This window comes from Moschus berezovskii, chromosome 11 (genome assembly GCF_049115385.1).
Source record: "Moschus berezovskii isolate FMDL1 chromosome 11, NW_MosBer_1.0, whole genome shotgun sequence".
Classification (NCBI taxonomy): Eukaryota; Metazoa; Chordata; class Mammalia; order Artiodactyla; family Moschidae; genus Moschus; species Moschus berezovskii.
In genome coordinates this window covers 8,206,713-8,232,496 of record NC_142470.1, presented here as the reverse complement: position 1 = coordinate 8,232,496, position 25,784 = coordinate 8,206,713, and the positions used below count along the sequence as shown (strand labels likewise).

Genomic DNA, 25,784 nt, shown 5'->3' with positions numbered 1-25,784 from the left:
AAACAGCCCTGCTCTGGCTCACAGCGGCCCTCTGCTCAGAGCCACTCTAAGTTGGGCTGCTAGGTACAAGACAGATGATGGACTTGGGCTTTTAGGGGTCTGAGGGTCCTTAATATACCAGTGCCCACTGGCTGGGCTGGCACAGGGGAGGCGAGGTAGAGCCTGATGTGACGTTTGGCAGATGGCCACGCCTCCAGACTCCCCCGCCATGAGCTGCACCAGGCCAGATCCACTTCGGTCCTGGCCCCTGCTTTGTCCTGTGTCCAGCACAGGGATAATCCAGGAGGCACCCAAGGCACCCTCATTGCACAAAGCAGTGTCTCCTGATCTGAGACCAATACAAAGGCCAGCTGCAGGCCCCTGAGCTCCTCGGGTCAGGGATGGCACTGAGACAAAGACAACGATGTTTATTGTTCAGCTCTCCCATCAGGTCAGCACTGAGGCTGGGGGGCTGGGCCTCCAGGAGAAGCAGTCAATCTGGGGAGACCCCCTGGGGCCCCCTAGGGGTCAGGACCTCCCTCTCGGCTCTCCAGATCCAGAAATCCTTGCGGGTCTGGGGCCATGTCAGACCTGGGAAGGCTCCTTTGTGGAGGAGCAGGACATGTGGGGAGAGGCCATGTGACGCCCCAGAACCTGCCAAGTCCAACACCATCATGTGACAAGAAGGAAACTGAGGCAAGTGTAGAACCCAGCGGGAAAACTGATAGGGAGTCTGAAGGTGGGGTGTGTGTTTATGTGGAGGGGGACCAGCACGTTCCAGGCCCTAAGCCAGGAGGGGAGTGAGATGGAGACTTCCAGGTACTTCTCCCTGGCTTCTGGAAGGAGGAGCAGAGGCCCTGGTCAGCCAGGGGTGAGTCCTGAACAGCTTCCATCCCACAGGGGTGTTTGCAGGGCAATCAGGCTTGAGGGGGCCTCAGTGCCTGGATGGGTCCTGTGGGCAGCCCCGTTGGGTCTGCCCTGGAGAAGAAGCAGAGAAGGGGCCAGCAGCCTCATTCCTGCTGGGCCTTCACTGAGCCTTTTTGGTATCTTTCTGGTTCTTCAGCATCACGTAGGTGATGAATATACCTGGAATACACAGACCAAAAAAGGCAGGTAAGATCCTGGCTCGGGACTGCTGGGAGGTCAGAAAGTGAAGTGAAAGTCGCTCAGTTGTGTCCGACTCTTTGTGACCCCAAGGGCTACACAGTCGATGGAATTCTCCAGGCCAGAATACTGGAGTGGGTAGCCATTCCCTTCTCCAGGGGATCTTCCCAACCCAGGGATCGAACCCAGGTCCCACAATGCAGGCAGATTCTTTACCAGCTGAGCCACAAGGGAAGCCCAGGGAGGCCACAGCAGGACCCAAGCATGGCAGTGACCCACACAGGGGGCCACGCCCTGGAGGCCATTTCCCTAATCACTCATCAAGCCACACTTCTCCCTGCACTCATTCAACAAACATCAGCTGAGTGACTACCACAGGCAATTTGCTGAGTTTAGCATTTCTGATTCTACAGGGAATAAGATCCGCCCAACTATCTATCTACTTACCCAACCACCTGTTCATCTACCTAACCACCCACCCACTCAGCATCCATCATCCACCTACCCCATCATCCAGACCGGTAATTGTTGATTTATCCAAACCACTTTCTTGAGCACCAACTCAGTGCCTAGCTTGTGCTTGGGGTGAGGACACAGTAATGATAAAGCCACAGTCCCTGCCCCTATAAGGCCCACACACTAGACTCTGGGAGGCAGAGAGATGCAGGAATCGTGAACCAGGGTGACAAGCGGGTGAGAGGTGATGGAGGTGTAAGCAGAGCGGCGGTGGCGGAGGCGGTGGAGGGAGCAAGAAAGAGGGAGACATCCCATTAGATTCCAGTGAGTCTGAGGCTCTGGGAAGACTGACTTACAGCGCTGAAGGATGAACAGGGAAACTCCAGGACGTGAGTTGGTGGTAAAGAGCCTCAAGCAGATGTACAGTGAGTGATTAAGAGTAGCAGCATGTTCGGGGTTGGTAGGGGGTCATGGGGTCCCCGAGACACCCTGTCCAGGGTTGGGGGAACTTACCCACAAAGAGGAGCAGCAGGAGGCCGGCGGCCAGTGGGATAGCAATGGCATAGGCTCGGGGCAGGAAATACTTGTGGATGACATGCTGACTGTCGATGAATGGCTGGCATCAAAGGCAGAGCTCTAGTGAGTGTTCCTTGCTCTGCTCAGCTCCCCAAGTCCAAACAGCCCACCTCCTCCATCTCAGGGTTGACCCCATCAAAGCACTGCATTTGCTTTTCTCTAAGATGACAGCACTCTGGGTGCCTTGGTTTGTTCCCTTCCTTCAGTTATCTAATGGTTGTGTACTGGGCACTTGACTGGTACTCACCCAAAGTTGGGGCTAGGGACCTGGAAGGGAACAGAAGACAAAGGACTTGCCCTAAGGCCCTCACAGCTTAGCAGGGACAAAGGGGACACGAGGAATCTGCGAGTGATTCCCAACCAGGACTCCAAGGTTTTCTTTACTAACATTTTTCTCCAAAGGATACCAACTTCTGCAAGATTTTGCCCTCCAAACAAACACTGCACTTTTAAAGCAGTAGCCAAAAAAAATTTCCCACGGGGAAAACAACTGCTAAACACTCTCACAAAATCCACTAGGATTGTCATGCCCAAGCGCCCACAGGATAACTAGAAGGACTAGAACTCCCATCAAAAGCAAAGCAAATCAAGGACAGGACTTCGCAGTGGAGTGATTAAGGATTCCACCCTGAGCCTTCCCCTTGAGCTTCTGCTTCTTCGTCTATAAAATAGGGACACCTGTTACCATCTTCCTCATAGTGCTGTCCTGGAGCTTTCATGAGATATGCAGTGACAGCACCGAGAACAGTGCCTGCTAAAATGATGTGAGGAGTTGGCTTCAAGATCCAGGGATGGGAGGTGAGGGAGGGCGGGGAAGCACACATACCAAGAGAATTACCCAGGCGGTGTAATAAGTGAAGATGATCAGGCTAAGGGCGACGAGGCCGAGTCCCACCACCTGGTCTGTTCCCGTGGCCTGCAGAAAAGGGACGATTCAACTGAGGAAGAGATCCTCCGTTTAGGAAGGAGGGGAGTCATTGCGGCCAGATCACGCCCATTTACTCAGCTAACATATGTGACGTGGCTGACTAGGTGTCTTTTCTAGGTCGGGAAAGAGAGTACCGGGCCAAAGTCTATCACTCGTACGATGGGACGGCGGGAGACCGATACCGACTCCGAGTGCTCAAGCCCCAGCTCCTGAGCAGACCCAGGATCCTACCCGCCAGACGCCCCATTGCCGATATTCGGCCTCACGCTCACCATTTCCCCAGCGCTTCAGGCACCGGAGACGCAAGCCCCATCCGGTTCCGGATCCGGGCCCTTCCAGCCTTGGGCCGCGGGGCACGCCGGGAGTCGTAGTCCTCAGGCTGGTCCGGGACCACGTCGCCGGGCACCGCCTCCTCTTTGCATGTCGGGAAATGTAGTTTCTCGAGGACATTTTGTGACGCGTTCCCGAATCTCTCGGCTGCTGCTGCTGCTGCTAAGTCACTTCAGTCGTGTCCGACTCTGTGCGACCCCATAGACGGAAGCCCACCAGGCTCTCCCGTCCCTGAGATTCTCCAGGCAAGAACACTGGAGTGGGTTGCCATTTCCTTCTCCAATGTGTGAAAGTGAAAAGTGAAAGTGAAGTCACTCAGTCGTGTCCGACCCTTAGTGACCCCACGGACTGCAGCCTACCAGGCTCCTCCATCCATGGGATTTTCTAGGCAACAGTACTGGAGTGGCTTGCCATTGCCTTCTCCGGAATCTCTCGGCAGTGAGACCGAATTGAGGAACCGAGACACAAGTGCTCGGTCCTGTCGAACTCGCCCGAGAAAAAAACACGCCCATCTCTCAATATCCCAGAGTCCTAAAGCCAGAACAGGATGGGGGTGAGTGGTCAGAAGTCCCCTGTTTCAGGTGGGGAAAAGGAGGCTCAAGAAAGGGGCGAGAGCTTTTCAGATCACAGTCTGAGTCAGTCGTGTAGAGCTGACTCCAGCACCCGAGACCGCTACTTCCTAGCCCCGAGGCCCGAACGTGTCTGTTGAGGGTAAGGTAAAGAAAAAGTTCAAGGACCGGCCTAGGGTGGGAGGAGAAAGAGGAGCCGGGGTCCCTTCCTCTGTGCGTCACAGCCCCAAGTGCATCACCAGGAAGACGCTTGTCACTGCGTTTGTTTTTTTTAATTTTATATTTGGCTGCGCTGGGTCTTCGTTGCTGCGAGGGCTTTTCTCTAGTTGCCGTACAGAGCCTTTTATTGCCGTGGCTTCTTCGTTGCAGAGCAGGGGCTCTGGGGCATGCGGGCTTCAGTAGCTGCGGCTCGCAGATTCTATGAGCACAGCCTCTACTTGCGGCCCACAGGGCTTAGCTGCTCCGCAGCATGTGGGGGCCTCCTGGATCAGGGATCCCACCGTGTCTCCTGCACTGGCAGGTAGATTCTTTACCAGTGAGCCACCAGGGAAGCCCCATCACTGCGTTTTAATTATCTGATTTACTTGTTGACCTGGCCCACTTGACTGTGAGCCCCCTGAGGAAAGGGTCTGTATCCCCAGTGCCCAGAGTGAGGCTTGGCACAACTGGGAGCTTTGAGTCAGTCAACCAGCTTTAAGATTTTGGCGACTTCGGCAGTGCTACAGAGAATCCCATCTGGCGATGCCAGGCTCTCCTGTGCTGTCTTCACTTGGAGGGGAGGGGGGCAGGGGCATGCAAAGCTCGAGTCTGAACCAGGCATGGCTTGCTCCTGCTGGCAGCGTCTGTCTCCTTGGGTTGTCTGAGTCCATCGCAAAGCTGAGAGGAACATTTTCCCCTCATTATTTATATACTGATTTTTCACTTGCTGCTGCTGCTGCTGCTAAATCACTTCAGTCATGTCCGACTCTGTGTGACCCCATGGACGGAAGCCTACCAGGCTCCCCTGTCCCTGGGATTCTCCAGGCAAGAACACTGGAGTGGCTTGCCATTGCCTTCTCTGGATTTTTCACTTAGCATGGAACACAAAAGTGAAAGTTGTGTTTAGTCGTGTCTGACTCTGCAACCTCATGGACTGGTTCCAGATAGTGAAAGGAGTAGGTCAAGGCTGTATATCGTCACCCTGCTTATTTAACTTATATGCAGAGTACATCATGAGGAACGCTGGGCTGGATGAGGCACAGCTGGAATCAAGATTGCTGGGAGAAATATCAATAACCTCAGATACGCAGGACACCACCCTTATGGCAGAAAGCAAAGAACTAAAGAGCCTGTTGATGAAAGTGAAAGAGGAGAGTGAAAAAGTTGGCTTAAAACTCAACATTCAGAAAACTAAGATCATGGCATCCGGTCCCATCACTTCATGGCAAATAGATGGGGAAACAGTGGCTGACTTTAATTTTGAGGGCTCCAAATTCACTAAAGATGGTGACTGCAGCCATGAAATTAAAAGACGCTTACTCCTTGGAAGGAAAGTTATGACCAACCTAGACAGCACATTAAAAAGCAGAGATGTTACTTTGCCAACAAAGGTCTGTCTAGTCAAAGCTATGGTTTTTCCAGTAGTCATGTATAGATGTGAGAGTTGGACTATAAAGAAAGCTGAGTGCCGAAGAATTGACGCTTTTGAGGTGTGATGTTGGAGAAGACTCTTGAGTCCCTTGGACTGCAGGGAGATCCAACCAGTCCATCCTAAAGGAAATCGGTCCTGAATATTCAGTGGAAGGACTGATGCTGAAACTCCAGTACTTTGGCCACACGATGTGAAGAACTGACTCATTAAAAAAGACCCTGATGCTGGGAATGATTGAAGGCAGGAGAAGGGGACGACAGAGGATGAGATGGTTGGATGGCATCACCAACTCAATGGACATGAGTTTGAGTGAACTCCAGGAGTTGGCAATGGACAGGGAGGTGTCTGGTGTGCTGCAGTCCATGGGGTCCCAGTCAGACACGACTTTTGAATTGGACTGTAGCCCACCGGGCTTCTCTGTCAATGGAATTCTCCAGGCAAGAATACAGACAAGAATACAGGCTAGCCATTCGCTTCTCCAGAGGATCTTCCTGATCCAGGGATTGAACAAATTCTTACCGTCTGAGCCACCAGGAAAGCCCACTGTGTTCCAAAGGAGCAAACTTTTTTGGACCTTACAGCCCAATTTCTTCCCTGTCTCAGGAGAATTGGGGCTCAGCCAGGAGCCAACTCATCCCTCCCCAGGTGTGCACAGAACCGAGGAAGGGGCTGAGAATCAGCCTCCAGGGTTTTCTGGGGCATGAACAGGCATCGGCGCTGAAAATGGGCAAGGAGAATGCAGTGCTGGGCCAGGACAAGGCCTGGTATCTGTCCCTTCCAGCTTGTCCAGAGCCCTGAGGATCCCTGCCATTTCTGAGCTCATGAAAGGCCCAGGGTGACTTGCCTTTCCCAGAGCTTGGAGGCCATGTCAGCTCTTCAGGAACTTGAATCAAGGGCAGGGAGTGAGGTGGTCCAAGCCTGGAGACAGTGCTGGCCTGTGGCTTTGGGGAGGCTGGGAAAACTCTTAGCGTCTCTCAGCGGGGGTCAGGCTCCCTAGGGAGGGCTGTGTACCCTCCTCCTAATTTGATCCACAACTCCATTTGCAGCTGCGAAAGCTGAGACACAGGCAGTCACCGGTCCTCAGGCGTGCTTGTTAGAGGCCACCCGACTCTGGGGAGGTTAGAACTTGGGCTCTGAGGTCAGAGCTGCCACCTTGTAAGTATAAGAAACTGCCCTTTCTGGGCCTAAGTTTCCTCCCAATGAATGTGTAGTAGTAACATTGATAATAATTGTAGTGACTGCAGCCAGGACAACCAAGAATCCTGGCCACCGACGTCTCTCCCACCCCCCCGAGTGTCATCTCCTACGTCTGGCTCCCTTCTGATGCCATCTGTGACCCGGGATTCAACTCAGTAAAACAAGCAAGAACCAATATGCCATAACAAAATCTGCAATATTTAATTCCCCACCCACCCAAACCAAGACACTGACACTAGGCTGATTTCCCCTTACAATGTTATTTTCTACAATAGAAGCTGGGACGGAGATACAAACACAGCCCACTGAATCTCAAGGGGGTGGTGGTGGTAATATTCTGTTAGAAAGGAGGGGTGTTAAAAAAAAAAAAAAGACCTCCCCTCCCCGATCTCCCTGCTCACCTCCCGAAAGAGAGGAGACCATGGGCATTCTCCATCTTGGCAGATCATGCCATGTAGTCAGTTTGTGGGGTGACCAGGAAAAAAAAAAACACAAAAAACAACCTAAAAATATTGTAGACCTTTCTTTTCTTTAAATCTCCTAGTAAAAACGTTAAACTGTCTTTCAAGAAGATTCCAAACTGGCATTGCATAGACCAATTCCTTTCCAAAAATATCTCTAATATATTCTATCTCTTTCTAAATATAGGATTTTTAGTCCAGAGCCATGGGCACCTAATGGGAATTCACTGAGCTTGAGGGGACCAGAGGGTCGAAGAAAGGGCTCCCACATGGGAATGATGCTGGGGCTCTGGGGCTCCAGGCCTCCAGCTCCAGCCAGCATTGATTTGGTTGTGACCGAATTCTGTTAGTCCAGTTACCCTGGCCCAGGGCCTGGCATGGGAAGGTGTGGCAGGCTCTGTCTCCTTCTTTGTGACTGTCAAATTCAGACCTCACCTAGGGTGGGGCTGGGGTTTCTGGTATGGGGAATTCTCCCCAACAGCACCAAAACCAGCTATCTTATGCCTGAAGCCCCCAGAATGTTGACTCAGACCCTAAAGACACCCTGAATACATCGCCTCATTGGGCTGAGGTCATGTGGATACAGAAGGGAAGGACAGTGTTCCCCCATCTTCTGGGGGTCACTTCAACTGCAGACAGTGCAGCCAGCTCCCTTTTAAAGTGCCAGGTGTCTGTGAGACAGGAAGGGACCTGCAGAGCTGACCAGAGCCTTTCCCAGCCAGAGCAAATGCTCCATCCTGCCTCGGCAGGCACCTTCTCACATTCATTTTCTAAAAGGGCCAGGGCATTAAAAACCACCACAGAAATCCTAGAAACGCTCTGGTCCCAATGCCAGGAGGTTCCAAGACCAAGTCCAATTCTTGCCAGTGGGGCAGAAGGCAAGGACCCCTCCCAGCCTGGGGAGGGCACCCCCTACCCCAGCCCTGCTGGGACCCAGCCAGCAGGTAGGGGGAGAACAGAAGCACCTCCCCTCGCCTGGGGGAGGAGAAAATACCAAACTGTGAACTCTAAAAAAAGAAAATGAAAGGGTGGAAGGAAAGAAAAAAGAAAAAAAACAGGAAAGAAAAGGAAAAAGGTATGGGGCTATGTAAACACCAGCCTGCTGGGTTTATACAAAATGAGTGAAATTTAGAGTGTCGGGGGAGTCTGTCCAGGGACTGGCGGGCAGCCAGAACCCACCTTCAAGCAAGTAACAAGGACAAGGCCAGGGGAAAGTGCTGAGAGCAGAGGGTATAGCGAGGGGTAGGGGCGGGGGCAGGGCCAGACTGCTCCCCACTGGGAAAACCCCCTTAATGGACCTCCCCACCCCAGCCCCGCACTCTCCTTTGCCTGGAGAGGGCATGTTTTCAGAGGTTGGCTGAGGCTTTTCTGGCCAGGAAGCCAGCTCTGGGCCAGTCCAGCTACAGCCCATCTGCCTCTCTAGCATCGGCCCCAGCCTGGGCCAGCTGAGCCTGAGGGGAGAGAAAGGGCGCTTGGCTTGGCAAACCCAGCCCAGCTGGGCTGCTGACCTCCAGGGCCTTGGGAGGCACCTTTCCTGGCTTCACTAACGGAAGCCAGCTGCCTAGGACCCAGCCCTGGGCAGAGGGGAACAGCCACTCAGGCTCAGACCTTTCTCAGCAGGGGGCTCAGGGCTGAGCTGGAGCCAACCGGAGAGGGCGGGCAGGGGCAGGGGCAGTACCACGTTCCAGCCGGGCTGCGAGGGCTGGGCTGCTGACTGCACAGCAGGCAGGGCCCAGGGATCCTTGGGAAGGGCTCAGTGAATGGGCAGGCGAGGGCCAGGGTGCTGTGCTGGAGACAAGCGTGTGCAAAGTGCAGGCTGCCAGGGCAGCAGGAGAACATTCGCTGCGGGGGAGGTGGGGTCTCAATCCGGAGCGCGGGTGGGGTCTGAGGTCTTGGTTTCCCAGAGGAGGCTGCCAGCAGGTCCCCCGGGGTGCAGGGGAGGGACAGGTGAAGCGCTAAGCAGTCAGAGGGCCATGGTGGCAGGATGCCAGGGGGTGGACTGCCCCCCCAAGGACAAGCGGGCAATGGAGCGAGGCCCTGCCAGGGCTGAGCCAGCGCTCCTGGAGTGAACGGGGACACAGGACAAGAGGCAACTCGGCCACCAGCCTCCCTGCATGTGCAGGAACTACTGAATGTCCTCGCCGAGGGCCCAGGTGAGTCTCAGGGGGGCAGGGCCCACCATGGGTCTCTGCCCACCCGCTTCACAGGCCCATGTGTCCTGCCCTCTAGTGGTTCAGAGGAGAATATTCACAGTGGTGCCCGGGGCCCTGGTGGGCCATGAGCGTCCCAGCATAGATGGGAGGTCAATGGAATGATGCTTTGGGGCTGGAGTGCATGGAGGAGGCACAGATGAGAGGCAGCACGGAGGATGATCCGAAGGGGAAGGTCCCTTGTGGAATGACGCAGGTCTGGACGCCCGTGAAGGCAGGGCCCTTCTCCAGCCGGGGCACCTGCTCCTCAATGGCTTTCAATCACGACTGGCTCATAGACCCCAGAGGAGACCCTGTGGGGAGAAACAGGTCAGCTTGTCCTCCCTGATGGTCCTCTGGGCCAGCTCTGGGAGGTACTTTGCAAGCACTGTTAACTGGCCCCATTTTGCAGAGAGAGAAACTGAGTCTCAGAGAAGTTGAGTCACCTGCCTAGGGTAACACAGATGTTAAGTACCTGAGCCTATGGGATCACAGAGCTTGCACAGACCATGCCCAAGCCCACCTGCGTACCAGCAGCTCACATGCTGGGGTGTGCTGTGCCCATTCTCACAGTAATTCAGGCAGAGAGGATCTGCAGCCAGCCCCACTTGACAGATAAAGAAACTGAAGTTCAGAGGGATTACGGGGCTTGCTGAAAGTGCAGTAGAAGGTTGGGAAGCTTGATCAGCTCTTCTCCCCGCCGAGGCCAGGCCCACTAGCTGTGGGTTATTCGGGGCACAGTATACAGCTCTGCAATGACCCGGCTCAGTCTCAGGTTCCTCATTCTAGGAGGGGGCTGAAGAGGGATGTCACAAAGCCCCAAGAAGGGCCCCCTGTTTTCTTTTTGCCCACCCCACTAGGGGCAGCCTGCTGCTGCTGCTGCTAAGTCACTTCAGTCGTGTCCGACTCTGTGCGACCCCAGAGACGGCAGCCCACCAGGCTCAGGCTCCCCCATCCCTGGGATTCTCCAGGCAAAAACACTGGAGTGGGTTGCCATTTCCATCTCCAATGTGTGAAAGTGAAAAGTGAAAGTGAAGTCGCTCAGTCGCATCTGACTCATAGTGACCCCATGGACTGCAGCCTACCAGGCTCCTCCATCCATGGAATTTTCTAGGCAAGAGTACTGGAGTGGCTTGCCATTGCCTTCTCTGAGGGGCAGCCTAGACCACGCAAAGATGGCAGTTGCAACTTTGAGCCTCGGCCAGCAGGGGTCAGCGGAGCAACACCAGAGGGCAGGTCTGAGGCCCCAGTGTGGCCCAGCCAAGCCTCCTACTGCTCTGGCCCTAGGTGTTAAATGGGCACTTTCCTATCTGGCCCACAAGAACCAGGAGTAAAGGCATCAGCACAGCCCTGCAGGTGGTGAGCTCCGCTCATTCATTCAATGAGCCAGGCACACACAGACCAGCTGGCTGTAAACGAATGATTTAGGGGATACTCTATATACTGGCAGAGTTCAAGCCACAAGTTTGATCCTCACATCTGCTTGCCTCTGAACATCACGAAGCAGAAATCTATGTTGCTTACTGCCGTATCCCCAGCACCTAGCTCAGAACCATGGAACATAGCTGGTTTGCAGTAACTATTCGTTTAATACATACATGAGTCATCACCATCATTTTTCAGGAGCTCCCAGGCCCAGGAGGAAGGGAAAGAAAAGTGGAATCCAAAATAGAGATGTATGAAGGCCCTGCTGTGTGGCAAGCCCTGTGCCAGGCATTTTCCAAGGTTCCTCGGAACCCTCCCAAACCAACCCTGGGGTGTTTGTCCCAGGTTTCTGGGTGAGGTGGTGTGATCCACATCATTTGACAGATGGAGAAACCGAGGCTCAGACAGACATGACTGGCCCGAAGTCACACAGACAAGAGCTGGCATTCAAAGCTAGGTCAGTGGGCTGCAGAAGCCATAGGCTCCCACCACGGGGGCCCAGAGCCACACTCGCCACCCGCCCAGAACCTTCCCCGCCTACCTGTTGGCCAGCTGGATGCCACTCAGGGTGGTGGTGCCATCGCGGCTCACGAACAGCCGGAGGTTGCTGTCTGTGGGGACACAGGGGAAGATGGACGCTGAAAGGGGCAGCGAAGCCTGGGAGTCCCCAGGCACTGGCCCCTGCCTGCGCTGGCGGCTCACCCTCGGTATTGCTCCCTTCCGTGAAGTCCTGGCTCTGCATGATCTTCTCTACGATGTCATCAGCGTCAATGCGCGTGTCATCCACCCAGGTCGGGTGGCTCTCCACCGAGTCCTTCTTCCTCCTGGGGTGGGGTGGGGCGGGAGTCAGGGCAGTCACACAACCATAGGAGCCAGTCCCCATCCGCCGCGCTCGGGGCCCTCCGAGTGCACAAGTGGAAGCTGGTCCAGACCGTGTTCATTGAACCGTCACATCAACCCTACGGTGCGGATGCTGCTGTGACCTGGTTTTAGAGAGGAGGCCGCGGAGGCCCTGGGATTTTAAGTGCCAGCCTCTGAGAGGCCGTAGAGGTCGGAAGCAGGCGGGCCCCAGGGCCCACTGAGCATGCGCGCCAGGCCGGATGCGGCCAGTGTGGATCATCAGCTGGTTCGACGGCCACACACCCCACGACGGCAGGGCCCAGTTGTCCCTGTGTTACAGGTGGAGGAGCAGAGGTTCCCGGAGCCACCGGAGGGCTCTGCTCTCTAGCAGCACTTGCGGTGAGACCTACCGGAACGAGCGGTCTGACAGATGCGGAGGCCGGGGCGGCCGCGGGGGCTTCTCGGGGGGCCGGTGCTCGCGCTCACTGCCTTCAGGCCCCTCCACGGCCATGCTGAGGCCGCCCGAGGCGCTGCTGCTGGTGGACGTGTTCCGGCGGTGCGTCAGGTCCGAGAGGCTTGAGGAGCGCGAGTGCTCTGTGCTGTAGCCTGCTGGGCGGTGGGGGTGCAGGTCATGATGGGGGAGCCGGGGAGGCTGGGAGGCCAAGGGAGGGCACGGGGAGGGTGGGCGGGCACTCACCCGAGATCTTGGACTGCTGGCTGGCGTAGCTGGAGTTGCGGGAGTGGCCGGAGTGGAACACCTCCTCGGGGCTCGACAGGTTCTGGTCTGGCTCCTCCGGAACCCCTGGAAGCCGGGAGGGGCAGGAGTGACCAGTATGCTCTCTTACTAGTCCTCTCACTGAATGTGGTGGGGTGGGGGTGGGGGTGCACACTATGTATTTCCACTTAAGAGATGGAAAAACTGAGGTTCAGGGGGGCAGCAACCTGTCCTGAGCTACAGGTCAGCACTCGAACCCAGGGTCATTCCTTCATTCCACAAATACCTGGAGGGCGCTCTACTGGGTTGCTGGGGGACAGGATACAGGGTGTCACAGACACCCAGTGGTGGGAAGGAAGAACACAGGACAAAAATGACCCACAATTAACCATAACTGGCAAATGGCCCACAGCAGGGCGCGTATGGGGGGAGGTTGGGTCTGAAATCCAATCTGAAATCAGGGAAGGTTTCTCTGAGGAGGTGGCCTTAATGAGAGACCTTCAGGATGTTTGGCAGGCAGCAGGCTAGGTAAGGCATCAGAGAAAAGGCCTTCAAGACCCAGGGAACAGCATAAGCAAACGCCCTGAGGCTTCAATGAGCTGGGCTCTGTGTAGCTGGAGTGGAGTAAATAAGGGTGGGGAACACGCTTTTAGGTATTGGCAGCAGGAGACACAGGGAACCAAGCAGGATCTGCCCAGGGCTCAGAGAGCACCACCCACCCGCCAGTCCTTCTGGTCTACCTAGGAAGCAATGCCTCTTCCATTCTCTTCAGATATGAGCACACCCAGGTCATAGCCTGGACCCTAGGCCTGCCTGTGTCCCCACCCAAAGCCACAAGGCTTTTCAAGTCCCGACAGGTTCTCTGCCTCTGAGGGGCTACAGGGAGAAAGAGACTTGTGGGGCTCAAATTCTCACCCCACATGGGAGAAGCATCTCTTTTCTTACACAAAAGGCACCACGTGTGCTGGGGTGCCCTGGTCCCCAGATCGCTCCTCTGGGGACCCCCACCCTGAAGCTGGAGAGAGCAGTGAAGCTGGGGAGACCCCATTCCTGCATGCAGCCCCCAGGCTGAGGCAGGGGAGAAGCCCAGCTTTCTGCTCTGGGTCCCACCTGGCTGGTGTACAGGAAAAACAAGAGGGCAGGAAAGCTGGCCTTCAGGGTCAGAGGGTCCCTCTTGGCTCCCAGCCCCAGGGGCAGAATCACCCAGAAAACAGGATCTGAGGCCCCGTGCCCTCACTGCTCTTGTGGCACAGGTTAGGGCCACCATGTGCCACCCTGCTTACTGATCGGCTTGGGGGTTGTCCACCTCCTAGCTCTGAGCTCACCCCCAGGGACAGGGTGCAGGGGCCTAGGCTCATGCTTTGTGGGGGCAGGGCCTGCTTCATCTCTTACAGCACTGGGCTCCCTTCCCTCTTAATTTCCACACCCACTCCTCTGGGGATTCAGGCTCATTTGCATTTTTCATAACATTAGTAATAATGATAATTTAATGGAAACATGCTGGGAAATAGAGAGGACGACCCAGGTGCCAGGAAAGGCACACACATTTTCTCAGTTCATCCCCAGAGCAAGCTGGATGTGGTCACTACTGCTGATTCCACCTTGCAGAGGATGCTGCTAAGGCCTGAGAGGTAAAACGGCCGGTCAGGGTCACACAGCAAGGAGCAGAACAAGAGCTCCTAGCATGTCCCTCTGCCAGGAACATGGCACAGTACACCCCAGATTCAGCTCAGATGACATCCCTTCGGGGAGCTTTCCCCGGTTGTCCCCAGGCGGACACCTTCTCTCTCTCCCAGCTCTCGTCATGGTTCTAGGCGTACAAGCATTTGATGTATTTATTGTCCACTGACCCCTGTCTCTCTTGCTCGACCGGCAGAGCCACGAGGCCAGTGGGCTGATCTGTCTTGGTCCAGGTGCTACTGTGACTCTGGGGCCAGGCAGAGCCCGGGTCATGGGAGGGGTGCAGATGCCCACCCAACGGAAGCAAGAGTGGGTAAACACCACCCCACTGGCCTTCTCTTCTCAGCAAGTGTCCCCCCTGGGACCTAGGGACTGGGGGAGGGGAAAGCCTTCGCCCCAGGAGGAGTGTGGAGGGCAGGGGGGAACGGCACCTGAGGTGAGGATGGGGGGCCGCGCCTTGGGGGGCCGGGACCCCGCCAGTGAGCTGCTGCTGCCACCACGGCCGGTCCCGCCACCCTTGCACGTCAGCCGCAGGGAGGAATCCTGGCCTGGAATGGAGATGGACTTGGCAGTGGATGGCGGCCTTGGGAAGACAGAGAGGGGTGTTACTGGGGTGCCCCAGCTTGGGGTCAGGAGAAGACAGGGGACCCCACGAGACTGAAGGAGGGAAGAGTCCCTGCCCCTCCCCCCACAATGTCCAGGACCGAGCCCCCACCCCTCAGGCAGCCTGCACCAGCACTCACGTCTTGAAGCAGGGGTCTCCCGAGAGCAGAAACATTCCAATGGTGACCTGTGCAAAAGCCGGGGAGATCAGCAACGCCCCATCCAACCCTCCCAGCTCTCCCACAGGTGCCCGGCCCTCCCTGCTCTGGCTTCAGATGAGCTTGGACTCTGATCTCATCTCTGTCCCTTGCTGCCTGGTGACATCACCGAACTTCACTGAAGCCCAGTTTCCTTGTGCAGAGGACAAAACTGATCCTAACACCTGCCTCGTGGGATGGCAGAGAGGATGCCTAGGGCACCTGGCATGGAGTGAGTGAGGAGTGAGTTGGCTATTGTCATTTCAGAACGACGACTAGACTGTGGGACCTTCAAGGGTGGGGCCACAGACCTCTCCATCCTCGCAGCCCTCAGGGCGGGCGAGGCAGGTGGGAGGGGGGCTTTTGCCTGGAGAATCCCAGGGACGGGGGAGCCTGGTGGGCTGCCGTCTATGGGGTCGCACAGAGTCGGACACGACTGAAGTGACTTAGCAGCAGCAGCAGCAGCACAGGGGTTCACAGAGTCCAACACAGAGGGCAGGGGCGTATGAAAGTTTGTTGAATAAAGCAAAACAAGAAGTCATTAGAAACGTTTAACACCCACTTGGGCAAAGAGTTCGGCAATAGTTCAAACAAGGCAAGATTGGGTCCCCAAACTGGGGATAGGATGAAGTGACAGGTGATGGGGTGAGAAAGAGAATCCCAGGGACACCTCTGACGAAAACGGTGCCCGCTGGGGTGAGGCTGAGAGTTTTAATGGGTTATTTCATTGGGCTCTAATAGCAACCTGCCACGTACATGGTGGCCCCAGGCTATAGACACAGGAAGTGAGACTCAGACTCAGGGGAAACAAAGGACTGTCCAAGGTCCTGCAGACAGGATGTGGGGGGGCTGGCCTTGGACCCGAGGCCCCCTTGATCTGGTCTGAGGATGCACTGAGGCCCTGGCTCTCATAAGAGCTAGCCTGGACCTTTCTAGGGGCCTCTGGCTTCTTCTGCAAAAGGTCCAGGAGGCCCCAGCGCCCTTGCCTACCACCTCCTACCCAGCTCTGCCAGACGCAGCATGCTCCCACTGGGTCAGCTCACAGGGCTGTGGTTAAGACAAGACCGTTTTCTCAGCCAGGTGGGAGGGTGTGGAGACAAGAAAGAGAGGCGCACTGGCAGCGGACGCCCCGATATCTGTCCCCAGAGGTCTGGAGGCAGCTGCCCAGGGGGAGGGTGAGGCCCCGGTCACCGGACACCTTCACGTGGCTGGGCCCTTGGGGCAGCTGCCCAGGTCTGCCGGGTCCTGGGATGGCAGGTCCGTCCACATCCCAGTGCTCTGGAGCTCAGGTGGCCTCGCATCATGCGGGGCAGTGGTTAGGAGCTGGGCTGCAAGGTCAGGTGCCAGCTTTGCTGTGCCATCAGGTGGATGACCGAACCTCTGTGCCTGAGCCCCTCCTGTGCAAAACTGGAGCCAGGAAGAGATACCGCTCCCTGCCAGGCTGTGGTCGGGCACCACGAGACAAGGGGTGCTGACCTCACTGAAAGAGACTGTTGGGGTCCAACCCCTGAGCCCCAATTATGGAGGGCTAAACTGAGGCCAGTGGCTGAGTCAGGCCTCCGAGGGGGGTTTCCTGACCCCAGGGCCCACGGCTTCCCAGCGTCTCTTGCTGCCCATCTAGGGTGAGAACCTGTGTTCTTTGCAACTCCCCAGGGGACTCTGACAGGGAGGTGGTCCGCCCCTGCCCCTGAGTGGGAGGGGCGGATGAGGCCCAGAGCCCCCAGTACCTTGAGGATGGAGTTGTCCTGTCGAGTGTTCTTCGTGTCGTAGCCCTCCAGCAGGCAGCAGCGCACCGTGGAGCCTGAGCCCGCAAACTCCGCCAGGTTCAAGTCGGCAAAGCCCAGCTAAGCGGGGGACAGAGGAGAGGGTGGGAGGCTGAGGGGACTGTGGGCACAGGGCTGACACCCCAAGGCTGAGCTGGGGCAGGGGCGGGAGGGCCAGAGCCCCGGGCCCGCCCCGCAGCCCTGACGGACTGCTGCATAACCAGCACCCAAGGACATGGGCCCCGGCTGGCGGCTCCACGTGGCAAAGCCAGGAGCTCACATCCCCGGGCTGCACAAAGCGCCCTTTGTGCCGTGTCCCGGCGTGCACCGGGGCAGCGCCCGAGATGAAAGGACATTGTTGTCTGCGACACAGACACACTGTTCCCGGGGAAACAAGGCTGTGCTGTGGGAGCCGCCAGGCCAGCGGGCAGGAGGGGAGGCCGAGCCCGTGGGAACTTGGCGCTGGGGTGGGTGGGTGGATGCGTGGGGGGCATTCTGCTCAGCAGGCGGGAGACCCTGGTGGGGGCGGGAGCCAGGGATTGGTGGGAACCCCGAGCTGTCATGGGATGCAGAGGGGAGCCTGGCTTGGGAGGGAAGTGAGAAAGTGGAAGAACAGGGTGGATGAGCGGAGTAGGCCTCCTGAGCGGAAGCCACGTCTGCCAGACCTGGAGGTTGGGGTGCGGGGTTGGGTGCTGGGCTTAGGGACCTGGAGGACAAATCAAGCTAAGCGGGGACATTCATTGAGCATCTGCTGCACGCAAGTCTCTACTGCAGAGTGTAGGGCGCATGCTTCAGACCCAGAAACTAAGGCTCAGAGCAGGCAAGTGACCTGCTCAGGGGCTCATACGCCTTAGCCGGCAGAGCCAGGACTGAAATGAGGCCTGATCAGAGTCAGATCTCACCACCTTTCTGGACCTCAGTTTCTTCCTCTGATTAAGGGGACCTGAGCCTGTGGTGGGACTTCCCAGGTGGTCCAGTGGTAAAGAACCCGCCTTTCAATGCAGGAGACCTAAGAGACACGAGTTCAATCCCCGGGTGGGGAGGATCCCCTGGAGGAGGGCATGGCAACCCACTCCAGTGTTCTTGCCTGGAGAAACCCATGGACAGAGGACTCTGGTGGGCTACAGTCCGTGGGGCTGCAAAGAGTCAGATGTGACTGAAACGACTTAGCACGCACACACGAGCCTGTGACAGAAGGGAAGTACCTGGGAGGCCTGACAGGTGACACAGCAGGTTTGTGGGAAGAGGGTGAGGGAGGTGGATGCTCCTGCTGTTTGCTGGCCTTTTCTTCCCTGGCTGTCCTTCACCCACGTGCGTCACCAGGAAGAGAAATCTCCACTCTAAGAGCACCTTCCATAGCCCGGTTCTAGCTACCCTGCCCTCTGCTTCTGGACAGGGTGTTGGCACCTGGGACAGGGCGCAGGGCACGGCTGTGTCCGCTGAACTTCCTGAGCCCTGGTCGGTAGGAAGGGACTCACCCTGTTTATCGCCTGCCTCAGGCTCTCCACGCAGGGTGAGGTGAGACAAAGGCATGTCTCCTCTGGGATTGACTGAGCCCACCTCCCTGCTGCTGGGTGCCTCCCCAGGTCCCAGAGGGTGGGCAAGAGGCCCCACAAGAAAGGGGGCTCAGGGCAGAGCAGGCTGACTCAAAGTCAGAGGTAACCCTTCCAGAGCCGTATTCCCCCACTTTCCCCAGTGGAAAAGGCTTTCAATGGGAAGGCCTGAAGTGTCTGGGAGAGGGGAAACCTGCCCACCACACAGACATGCAGCCGCGGGGGTGACTGAGCCCCCTTCACCCAGTCAGACGAGGGGACCCTCCACTGTTAGAAAGCAAAAGGAAACTTGTGATGACACAAAAACATGCCCGCGCTGTACTGGGTAGTTAAAAAAGGTTTCAGAATCTGTAGGACAAGTCCCTCTTGTGAATTTAAAAATCCTATCACCTGCGTGTGCCTAGGTACACCCATGGGGGCTCCTCGTAGGATCCTCTAAACCACATGCACATGTTTTAGTCACTGTTCTGTATGAGGTAGTTCATGCAGTTTTCTTCTGCTGCTGCTTTTTTAAAGTATTTATTGATTTGGCTTTACTGGGTCTTAGTTGAGGCATATGGGATCTAGTTCCCTGACCAGGGATCGAACCTGGGCCCCTTGCATTGGGAGTGTGGAGTCTTAGCCACTGGACCACCAGGGAAGTCCCCCGCTCAGGCATTTTTGTTTTCTTAAGAGGTCTGGAAGGGTGTGAGGAGGAGGCCAAAGGAGGCACGTGGTGGGAAGCCCTCTACCATCTGTGCTGCCAATGAGCATCTGCCGCCTTTACGTTAAACGCAGAGGCTGTCAATAAAGATATCTCCAAAAAATAATACATCTCATAGAGGGCAGGGCGTCTTCTGTTTGGGGCAAGAGAGGTGGCTAGAGGTTCTTCTTAGAGCTTCTCTCATGCCTGTCCCATCCCGTCCCACCCCGCCGCCCCTTCACCTGGCCCGGCTTACCTTGGAATAAGCCTTCCCACCTTTCAGCTCCTGCAAGGGAAACAGATACGGAGATCAGGATGGCTAGGGAATCCCAGCGACCTCATGGGTCTTCCCAATCCTCTCCACCCGCCTCCCCATCTGATCCCCAGGGGAGGAGGACAGGAAACGAGGTAGCCTGACTCAGAGGATGGGCCTGGAGCCACCAGCCTGGTGGTCCTGGCAGCCCCCCACCGGCCTCACCTTCCGCACTGACACACGGAAGATGCAGGGGTCGAGCAGGCCGGTGGCCGGGTTGGCGCTCATCTTACACACGAAGGTGAACCTCTTCCGCCACCGCACGCAGTTCTCCTGCACCTCCTCCCTGCGGGCACAAGGGGTGGGGGGCCACATTCAGGGAGGTGAGGGCCCTGCCCCCTGTGGGGATGGGGGGGCGGAGCTCTCACTTTTCACTTTGTATCACAAAGTGACTGCATTTTCATAACAAGAATCTGCTTGTGGAAGTGTGATGAAAACAACAACAAAAACAAGATAGAAAGGGGGGGAAAAACCCACAAGGCAAGTGAGGGTGAAAGCAGGCTGGGGGCGGGGGGCAGCCCTGTGTTTCCAGCACTGCCTGCCCCCCAGCCCCCACCTTGTTCTGGGGCCTCGCACAGCTCCTTCGGCTGCCACGTCCCCCCTCCCACTGGACTGCCGCTCACCATCTCGAGTGAGCCTCACAAAGGTGTTCCCGGGACGCACTGCCAGCCCTTTTCACAGATGAAGAAGCTGAGGATAGATAAACTGCCCAGTATCACACAGCCAGGAAACAGGTGCTCCCTCAGTCCAGTGCTGCCTGGCTCCAGAGCCCCCTTCTTTACCAACAGTAACAGCGATGATAAGAGTAATAACAGCAACAGCAGCAGACACTCACAGCACGCTTCCTATGTGCCAGGTACCACCCAAAACCACTGGAGCCTGCTCCAAGCGCTGGCGATCCACAGTCATAACCCTCCCAGCAACTGTCTGCAGCAGCTACCGTCAGTAGTCCAAGCCCACATTCAAAGAAAACGGGACCCCTGGGGCTAAGACTTCAGCCTGAGGCCCACCACGAGCAGAGCAGAACAGGGACTTGAACCCAAGCAGCCCGGCTCTGTGCCACAGGCATGTCCTCCCCACTGGGTCGGGGATGGGGGGAACAAGCTGGTTTTCCAGCTCCTGGAGCTCCTCCTGGGCCTGTGGAGCATGACCAAGCACCCCCCTCCCAGTTCAGCAACCCCTGCCACTGGGGAGGTGCCTTGTGCCCTGGGGGTGAGTGGGGGCCGGCAGGAGTGGTTTCCCCAGCCTCTCCAGCTGCGGCAGCCCTGGAGGTGGAAGTCGGGGGTGCAAGTAGTTGTGACTTCTCACGTGAAGGAGATGAGGTCCCCCCCACCCCCCCGCAGGGCAGGATGTACTCAGGAAGGGAGGGGCTCACGTGAGAGACATTATCTCCAGCCTCGTCCCACCTAACAGGAGCGGCGGAGCAGATAGCTGAGGAAGTGACCGCTCCACCCCCTGGAGACCGGAGGGGCTCGGGTTGATGGCCAGATTGGGGCCTGAGGCGGAGGGTCAGCACAGGTTGAGCATCTCCTGAACACTTGCTTCCCCCGGCGACTCTGGAAGGGGATGGGCTCTGTGCCACCCATTCTATACAGTTGAGGGCACTGAGGCTCCTGGAGACCACCCAAGGTCACACCCCCCAGAGATGGGCAAAGCAGGATCTGAGCTCAGGACTATCCAATTACAGGGTCAGAGCGCCCGGCCATCGTCTCGGTTCACGGGTCAGTGGCTCGGGAAAGGCTGGCATGTGGAGCCCGCGAGGGTCGTGGGGCCAGCGGCAACACGCTCGGTCCTCGAGGCATCTATATGGGTCTCTGAGTCCCAGGTACGGGCCGGATCGCAGACTTGACATTGGACAGTCAGCCCAGTGATGACTCAGTGTCACCAGGACAGGGTGAGGGAAGGGGGAGCCAGAAAAGGTTACAGCTGCAGAGGGATGGCGTTCAGGCGGAGACCTGAATGCAGAGAGGGGGGCAGCCAGTGGGGGGAAAGTTCCCAGCAGAGGGGACTGCATGAGAGGGAGACGAACATACTCTTGGGTTCTCAGCTGATGAAGGCCCCCAAGCCAAGCCTCTATGAGGAGCTCCCTTCTGGCCCCACGAGGCTTTGAGAATCGGACCAAGGCTTCCCCATGTCCTGCCATGGCTGTGATGGAAGCAACATGACTCAGCCAGGCAGACCCGGGCTCACAACCTCACACTGTGCAGCTCAGGCTGAGACCCAGCCTCTGCATCGGCATCAGTGAAACAGGCACAGGAGCCACTCATCGCGGGCACCTGAGAGCATTCAGGGAGGTGCGCCCCGCAAGGGCCAGGCCTAGGGAGGCCCCCTGAGACATGTCTCATCTGATGAAGACGCTGGAGTCGAGGGGCATTCAATCACCAAGATGCTCTGGCCTTGTTAGGAAGGTGAGCTCCAGCAACCCCAGCAGACTGGAGACAGACAGAAAAGGTCAGGGCTCGAGAGGAGGGGGAGAGGAACGAGCGTTCCCAACCCCCTGGTGGACATGGGGCAGGAAGCAGGTGCCCCAGGAGAAGTGGGGGCCCCAGGTCAGAGCATCATCTGACCCAGCCATGGCGGCCCTCCTCCTTCATTCATCAAATAATTGAGCACCAACTGTGTTCCAGTCCCTGTTCTGTGCACTGGGACTGCAGCAGTGACTAGCTTACATTTTCCCGGAAGGAAGAACTAAAATTACCTCTATTGGCAGATGACTTGATCTGGTATGCAGAAAATCCTAAGGAAGCCAATACCTATTAGAATACATGAGTTCAGCTAGGTTGCAGAATACAAGGTCAATATACAAAAATCAGTGGCCTCCTGTATACTAATGGACATCCACAATGAAATGAAAGTTTCATTTACAACAGTATCAAAAAGAATAAATTTAACCAAAGAAGTACAAAACATATGCTCTGCAAAACTACAAACTATCAATACCTTACTGAAAGAAATTCAAAAATATCTAAGTAAATGGAAAGACATCCCAGAGTAATGGACAGAAAGATTTAATCTTGTTAAGATGACAGTACTCCCAAATTGGTCTAAAAATTCAATACAGTCCCTATCAAAATCTCAGCTGACTTCGCCGCCAAAAATTGAAAAGTTGATCCTAAACCTTAGAAACTCAAGGGACCAGAATAATCAAAACAATCCAGAACATAAGTAAAGGATTCACATGTCTTGACTGCAAAAATTCTACAGAGCTACAATAATTAAGAAAGTGTGGTTCTGGCATAAGGGTAGATACAAAGATTCAAGGAATAAAATGGCAAGCCCAGAAAGAAATCTTCACATTTATGCTAAATTAATTTTAACAAAGGTACAAATGGGGGAGAGAATGGCCTTTTTAACAAAAGTTGCTGGGACAACCGATATTCACATTCAAAAGCATGAAGTAGGACCCATTTTTCACCCCATGTACAATAATTAACTCAAAATGAATCAAGGGCCTAAGCTGAAGAGCAAAAAACTATAAAATTCTTAGAAGAAAACATAGGGGTAATGCTTCATGATCTGTGATGAGGCAACAGTTTCTTAGCTATGGTACCAAAAGTGCAAGCAGTAAGACAGAAATACAGATATAGCAAACTTCATAAAAATTTTAAAATTCTGTGGGTCAAAGAACACCATCAAAAAAGTGGAAAGACAGCCCACACAACAAGAGAAAACATTTGCAAATCATATCTGTAAGGGACTTGTAGCCAGAGAATATAAAGAGCTCTTACCACTCAAAAATAAAGACAAATAACAAAATTTAAAAATAGGCAGATAATCTGAATAGACATTTCTCCAAAGAAGATATACAAATGGCCAATAAACACAGAAGAAGATGCTCAACATCAGTAACTATCAGGGAAACACAAATCAAAACTGTAACAAGCGACCACTTCACACCCACTAGAACGGCTATAATCAAGGTGGATAATAACCAGTGTTGATGAGGATGTGGAGAAACTGGAACACTCCTGCACTGCTGGCAGGAATGCAAAATGGTGCAGCTGCTTTGGAAAACAGTCTGGCAGTTCCTCAAGAGGTTAAACTAGAGTTACCATATGACTCGGCAATTCTACTCCTAGGTATAAAGCCAGGAGAAATGAAACATATGTCCATGCGAAAATTTGTACACAGATGTACACAGCAGCATTATTCATAGTAGCCAAAAAAGTGAAAGCAAACAAGATGTCCATCAACTGATGAATGGACACCTAAAGTGTGACATATGCAAACCATGGGACACTATTCAGCAGCCCAAACAGCACCCAAACATGCTAGATGTGAACTGACCTCGGAAACATTCTGCTCAGTGAGAGAAGCCAGTCACAGAGAGTATACATTGCATGCTTCAGTTTCTAAGAAAAGTCCAGAAAAGACAGAAAGACTGGTGACTGCCAGGAGATGGGGGAGTTGAGGGGAAAAATGGGAATAACTGCTAATGGGTATGGAGTTTCTTTTTAGGGTGATGAAAACATTCTAAACTTGACTGCGGTGACAGTCACAACTCTGTGAATATACTGAAAACTTTAAATGGGTGAACTGTGTGGTTTGTGAATTGCAGCTCAAAGAACAGTTACTAAAACCAAAACAAGAGCATGGTAGTTCAGATAGAGAGGAAAATGGAACACACAGAACAGGGAAGGCGGGTGGGGAGTACCGGACGGAGATGAGAAGCGGGGAGCTGCTCCTTTGGGCGGGTGGGTAGGGAAAGCCCTGTGGCAGTGATGTCTGATCAAGGTCTGGAGTGAAGTGAGGGTGTGGCTGAGCCGGGGGAAGAGCCGTCCTGATGCATGAACAGCAAGTGCAAAGGCCCTGAGGTAGAAACAAACTCGGCAAATGGAGAAGCGGTGTGGGGGTTCAGGGGCTGAATGGGACTGGGGAGGGGAGCCGAGGGGATGAGGCAGTGGAGGCAGCAGGGTTAGGTCACGCTGGACCGTGGTGAGAACCCTGAGCTTCCGCTGACAGTCTTACCACGATGGATTCCGGGCTGAGGGCAGCCCGGAGAAGGTGGGTGAGGGGCACAGAGACTAGACCGCTTCTCATCGGGCAGAGGCCCCAAGCCTGAAAGCAGGGAAAGCCAGGGAGCAGCCGGGGCGCCAGAGCAGACCGTCAGACCCCCGCCCGCCCCTCCACTGGCCTGAGCCAGCCCAGGAGTGGCAGCAGCTGCTGCAGTCTGAAGAGGAAGCTCACAGTGCCGGGCGTGTTGAAACACCCAGAGGAATCAGGATTAGTGTCTGGGAATGAAAGCCGGTATCGAATTGTGCGTTCTCTCCCTTCCCCTTTGTGAGTCTGCCATGGGAACGCGGGGCCAGGAAGCCTCCCTGACCGTGGTTCCTGCAGGCCTGGCCAGAGAAAGCCTCGGGGACCCCTCCCAGGCTCGGGTGACAGGCGGCTTCCTCTCCCGCTGTGGGAAGGTGGGCCGGGGCAGGGCTCACAGGGTCAGCCCTGTGCCTCCCTCGTGTTTCCACAGGGCTCTAAACACACACTATTAAGTCCCGCCACTCCCACGGGAAGAAGCGCGGAGCCTCGCCCTGGCGCACCCCGGGAGGTCACGGCAAGGATAAAACAAGCGCCCCAGCAGCGGCCATTCCCTGAGGGCCTACTGTGTGCTGCCCAGAACTCCTCAGCACTGGCTGTTACAGTGACTCACTTCACAGAGGAGGAAAACGAGGCTCGGAAAGGCTGAGAAACCCAGTCACAGAGCGGTGAGGAGCAGAGCTTGGTCTTGACTCGGGGCCCATCTGTGTCCAGAGCCAGGGACAGCACAGCCAGGACCCAGCCCTGCAGATGCCGCCAGGGCCCTCTGGAGACAGGGAGCCGGGACCCCCAGCCAGGCGGTCTGGGGTCCCAGGCATAGGCAGGGATAATGGGGGGAGATGAATATAGACTCAGGGTGGGGATGGGGGCATTCATTTAAAAAAAAAAAAAAAAGCAGGAATTAAGATGCCAAGCAGAGGACCAGGAGCCCTAGGTGGGAGCTGAGTTTAGCCAGGTTTGAGGAAATCTCGGGGCTTGATTCACTGAAGAAACTCTCATGAAGCACTTCCTAGGTGTCAGGTACTGCTGAAGGACCTAAGAACATAAACAGTGAACAAAACAAAAAGATTCTGCCTTCAAGGGGCTTAAAGTCTGGCAGTAGGTAGGAGGCAGACGAAATGAGGCAAAAACACAGCAGATGGTGGGAAGTGCTGTGGAGGAAGGAGCTTGAGGGCAAGACGGCCAGGAAAGGTGTTGGCAGGAAGAGGACACCTGAGCAGAGAGCTGATGAGGCGAGAGTGGCGACGACACAGGCACCTGCGGGAAGAACCATCCAGGCGGGAGCAACAGTCAGCGCAAAGGCCCCGAGGTGGGAACCTGCCTGGCGTGTCCAGGAAGGCCCAGGGAGGCCACGGGCCAAGAAGGCACCATGGGGAATGGCTCCCAGGAATAGCAAGGGCCGCCACTTCGGGGCTGCCAAGGGCCCTGAAGGTGACTAGGATGCTGAAAGCTGAGCACCGCCTGACACCAGCCATGAGTCAATGGACTGTGGCCCAAGGGGTGGGGGCAGGGATGGGGCCTGTGCGGGCAATGTGGATCTCTGCACAGATTCCCAACTCC

At 55.7% G+C, this 25,784-nt stretch overlaps 2 protein-coding genes across 3 annotated transcripts in view; both read right to left on the bottom strand.

Annotated features, from left to right (window-relative positions):
• Positions 1-392: 392 nt before the first annotated feature.
• DPM2 (dolichyl-phosphate mannosyltransferase subunit 2, regulatory) lies at positions 393-3,800 on the bottom strand. Its single transcript, XM_055400600.2, is given in 5 exon segments — positions 393-1,065; positions 2,053-2,155; positions 2,942-3,031; positions 3,316-3,330; positions 3,332-3,800. Coding segments are annotated over 5 exon segments (429 nt in total). The 5' UTR covers positions 3,494-3,800; the 3' UTR covers positions 393-1,006.
• A 3,146-nt stretch (positions 3,801-6,946) lies between these two features.
• Positions 6,947-25,784, bottom strand: part of EEIG1 (estrogen-induced osteoclastogenesis regulator 1) — a 35,140-nt gene continuing 16,302 nt past the window's right edge. The window contains exons 2-11 of one of the 2 annotated variants that reach the window (XM_055399865.2): positions 19,356-19,476; positions 19,134-19,163; positions 16,607-16,723; positions 14,823-14,869; positions 14,511-14,662; positions 12,382-12,486; positions 12,095-12,293; positions 11,547-11,668; positions 11,386-11,455; positions 6,947-9,733 (exon numbers count right to left, since the gene is read on the bottom strand). In XM_055399865.2, coding sequence (XP_055255840.1) covers positions 9,688-9,733; positions 11,386-11,455; positions 11,547-11,668; positions 12,095-12,293; positions 12,382-12,486; positions 14,511-14,662; positions 14,823-14,869; positions 16,607-16,723; positions 19,134-19,163; positions 19,356-19,476 — 1,009 coding nt within the window. In that variant the 3' untranslated portion in view covers positions 6,947-9,687. The remainder of the gene's footprint in view (positions 9,734-11,385; positions 11,456-11,546; positions 11,669-12,094; positions 12,294-12,381; positions 12,487-14,510; positions 14,663-14,822; positions 14,870-16,606; positions 16,724-19,133; positions 19,164-19,355; positions 19,477-25,784) is intronic. The other variant, XM_055399867.2, reaches the window with a different exon arrangement.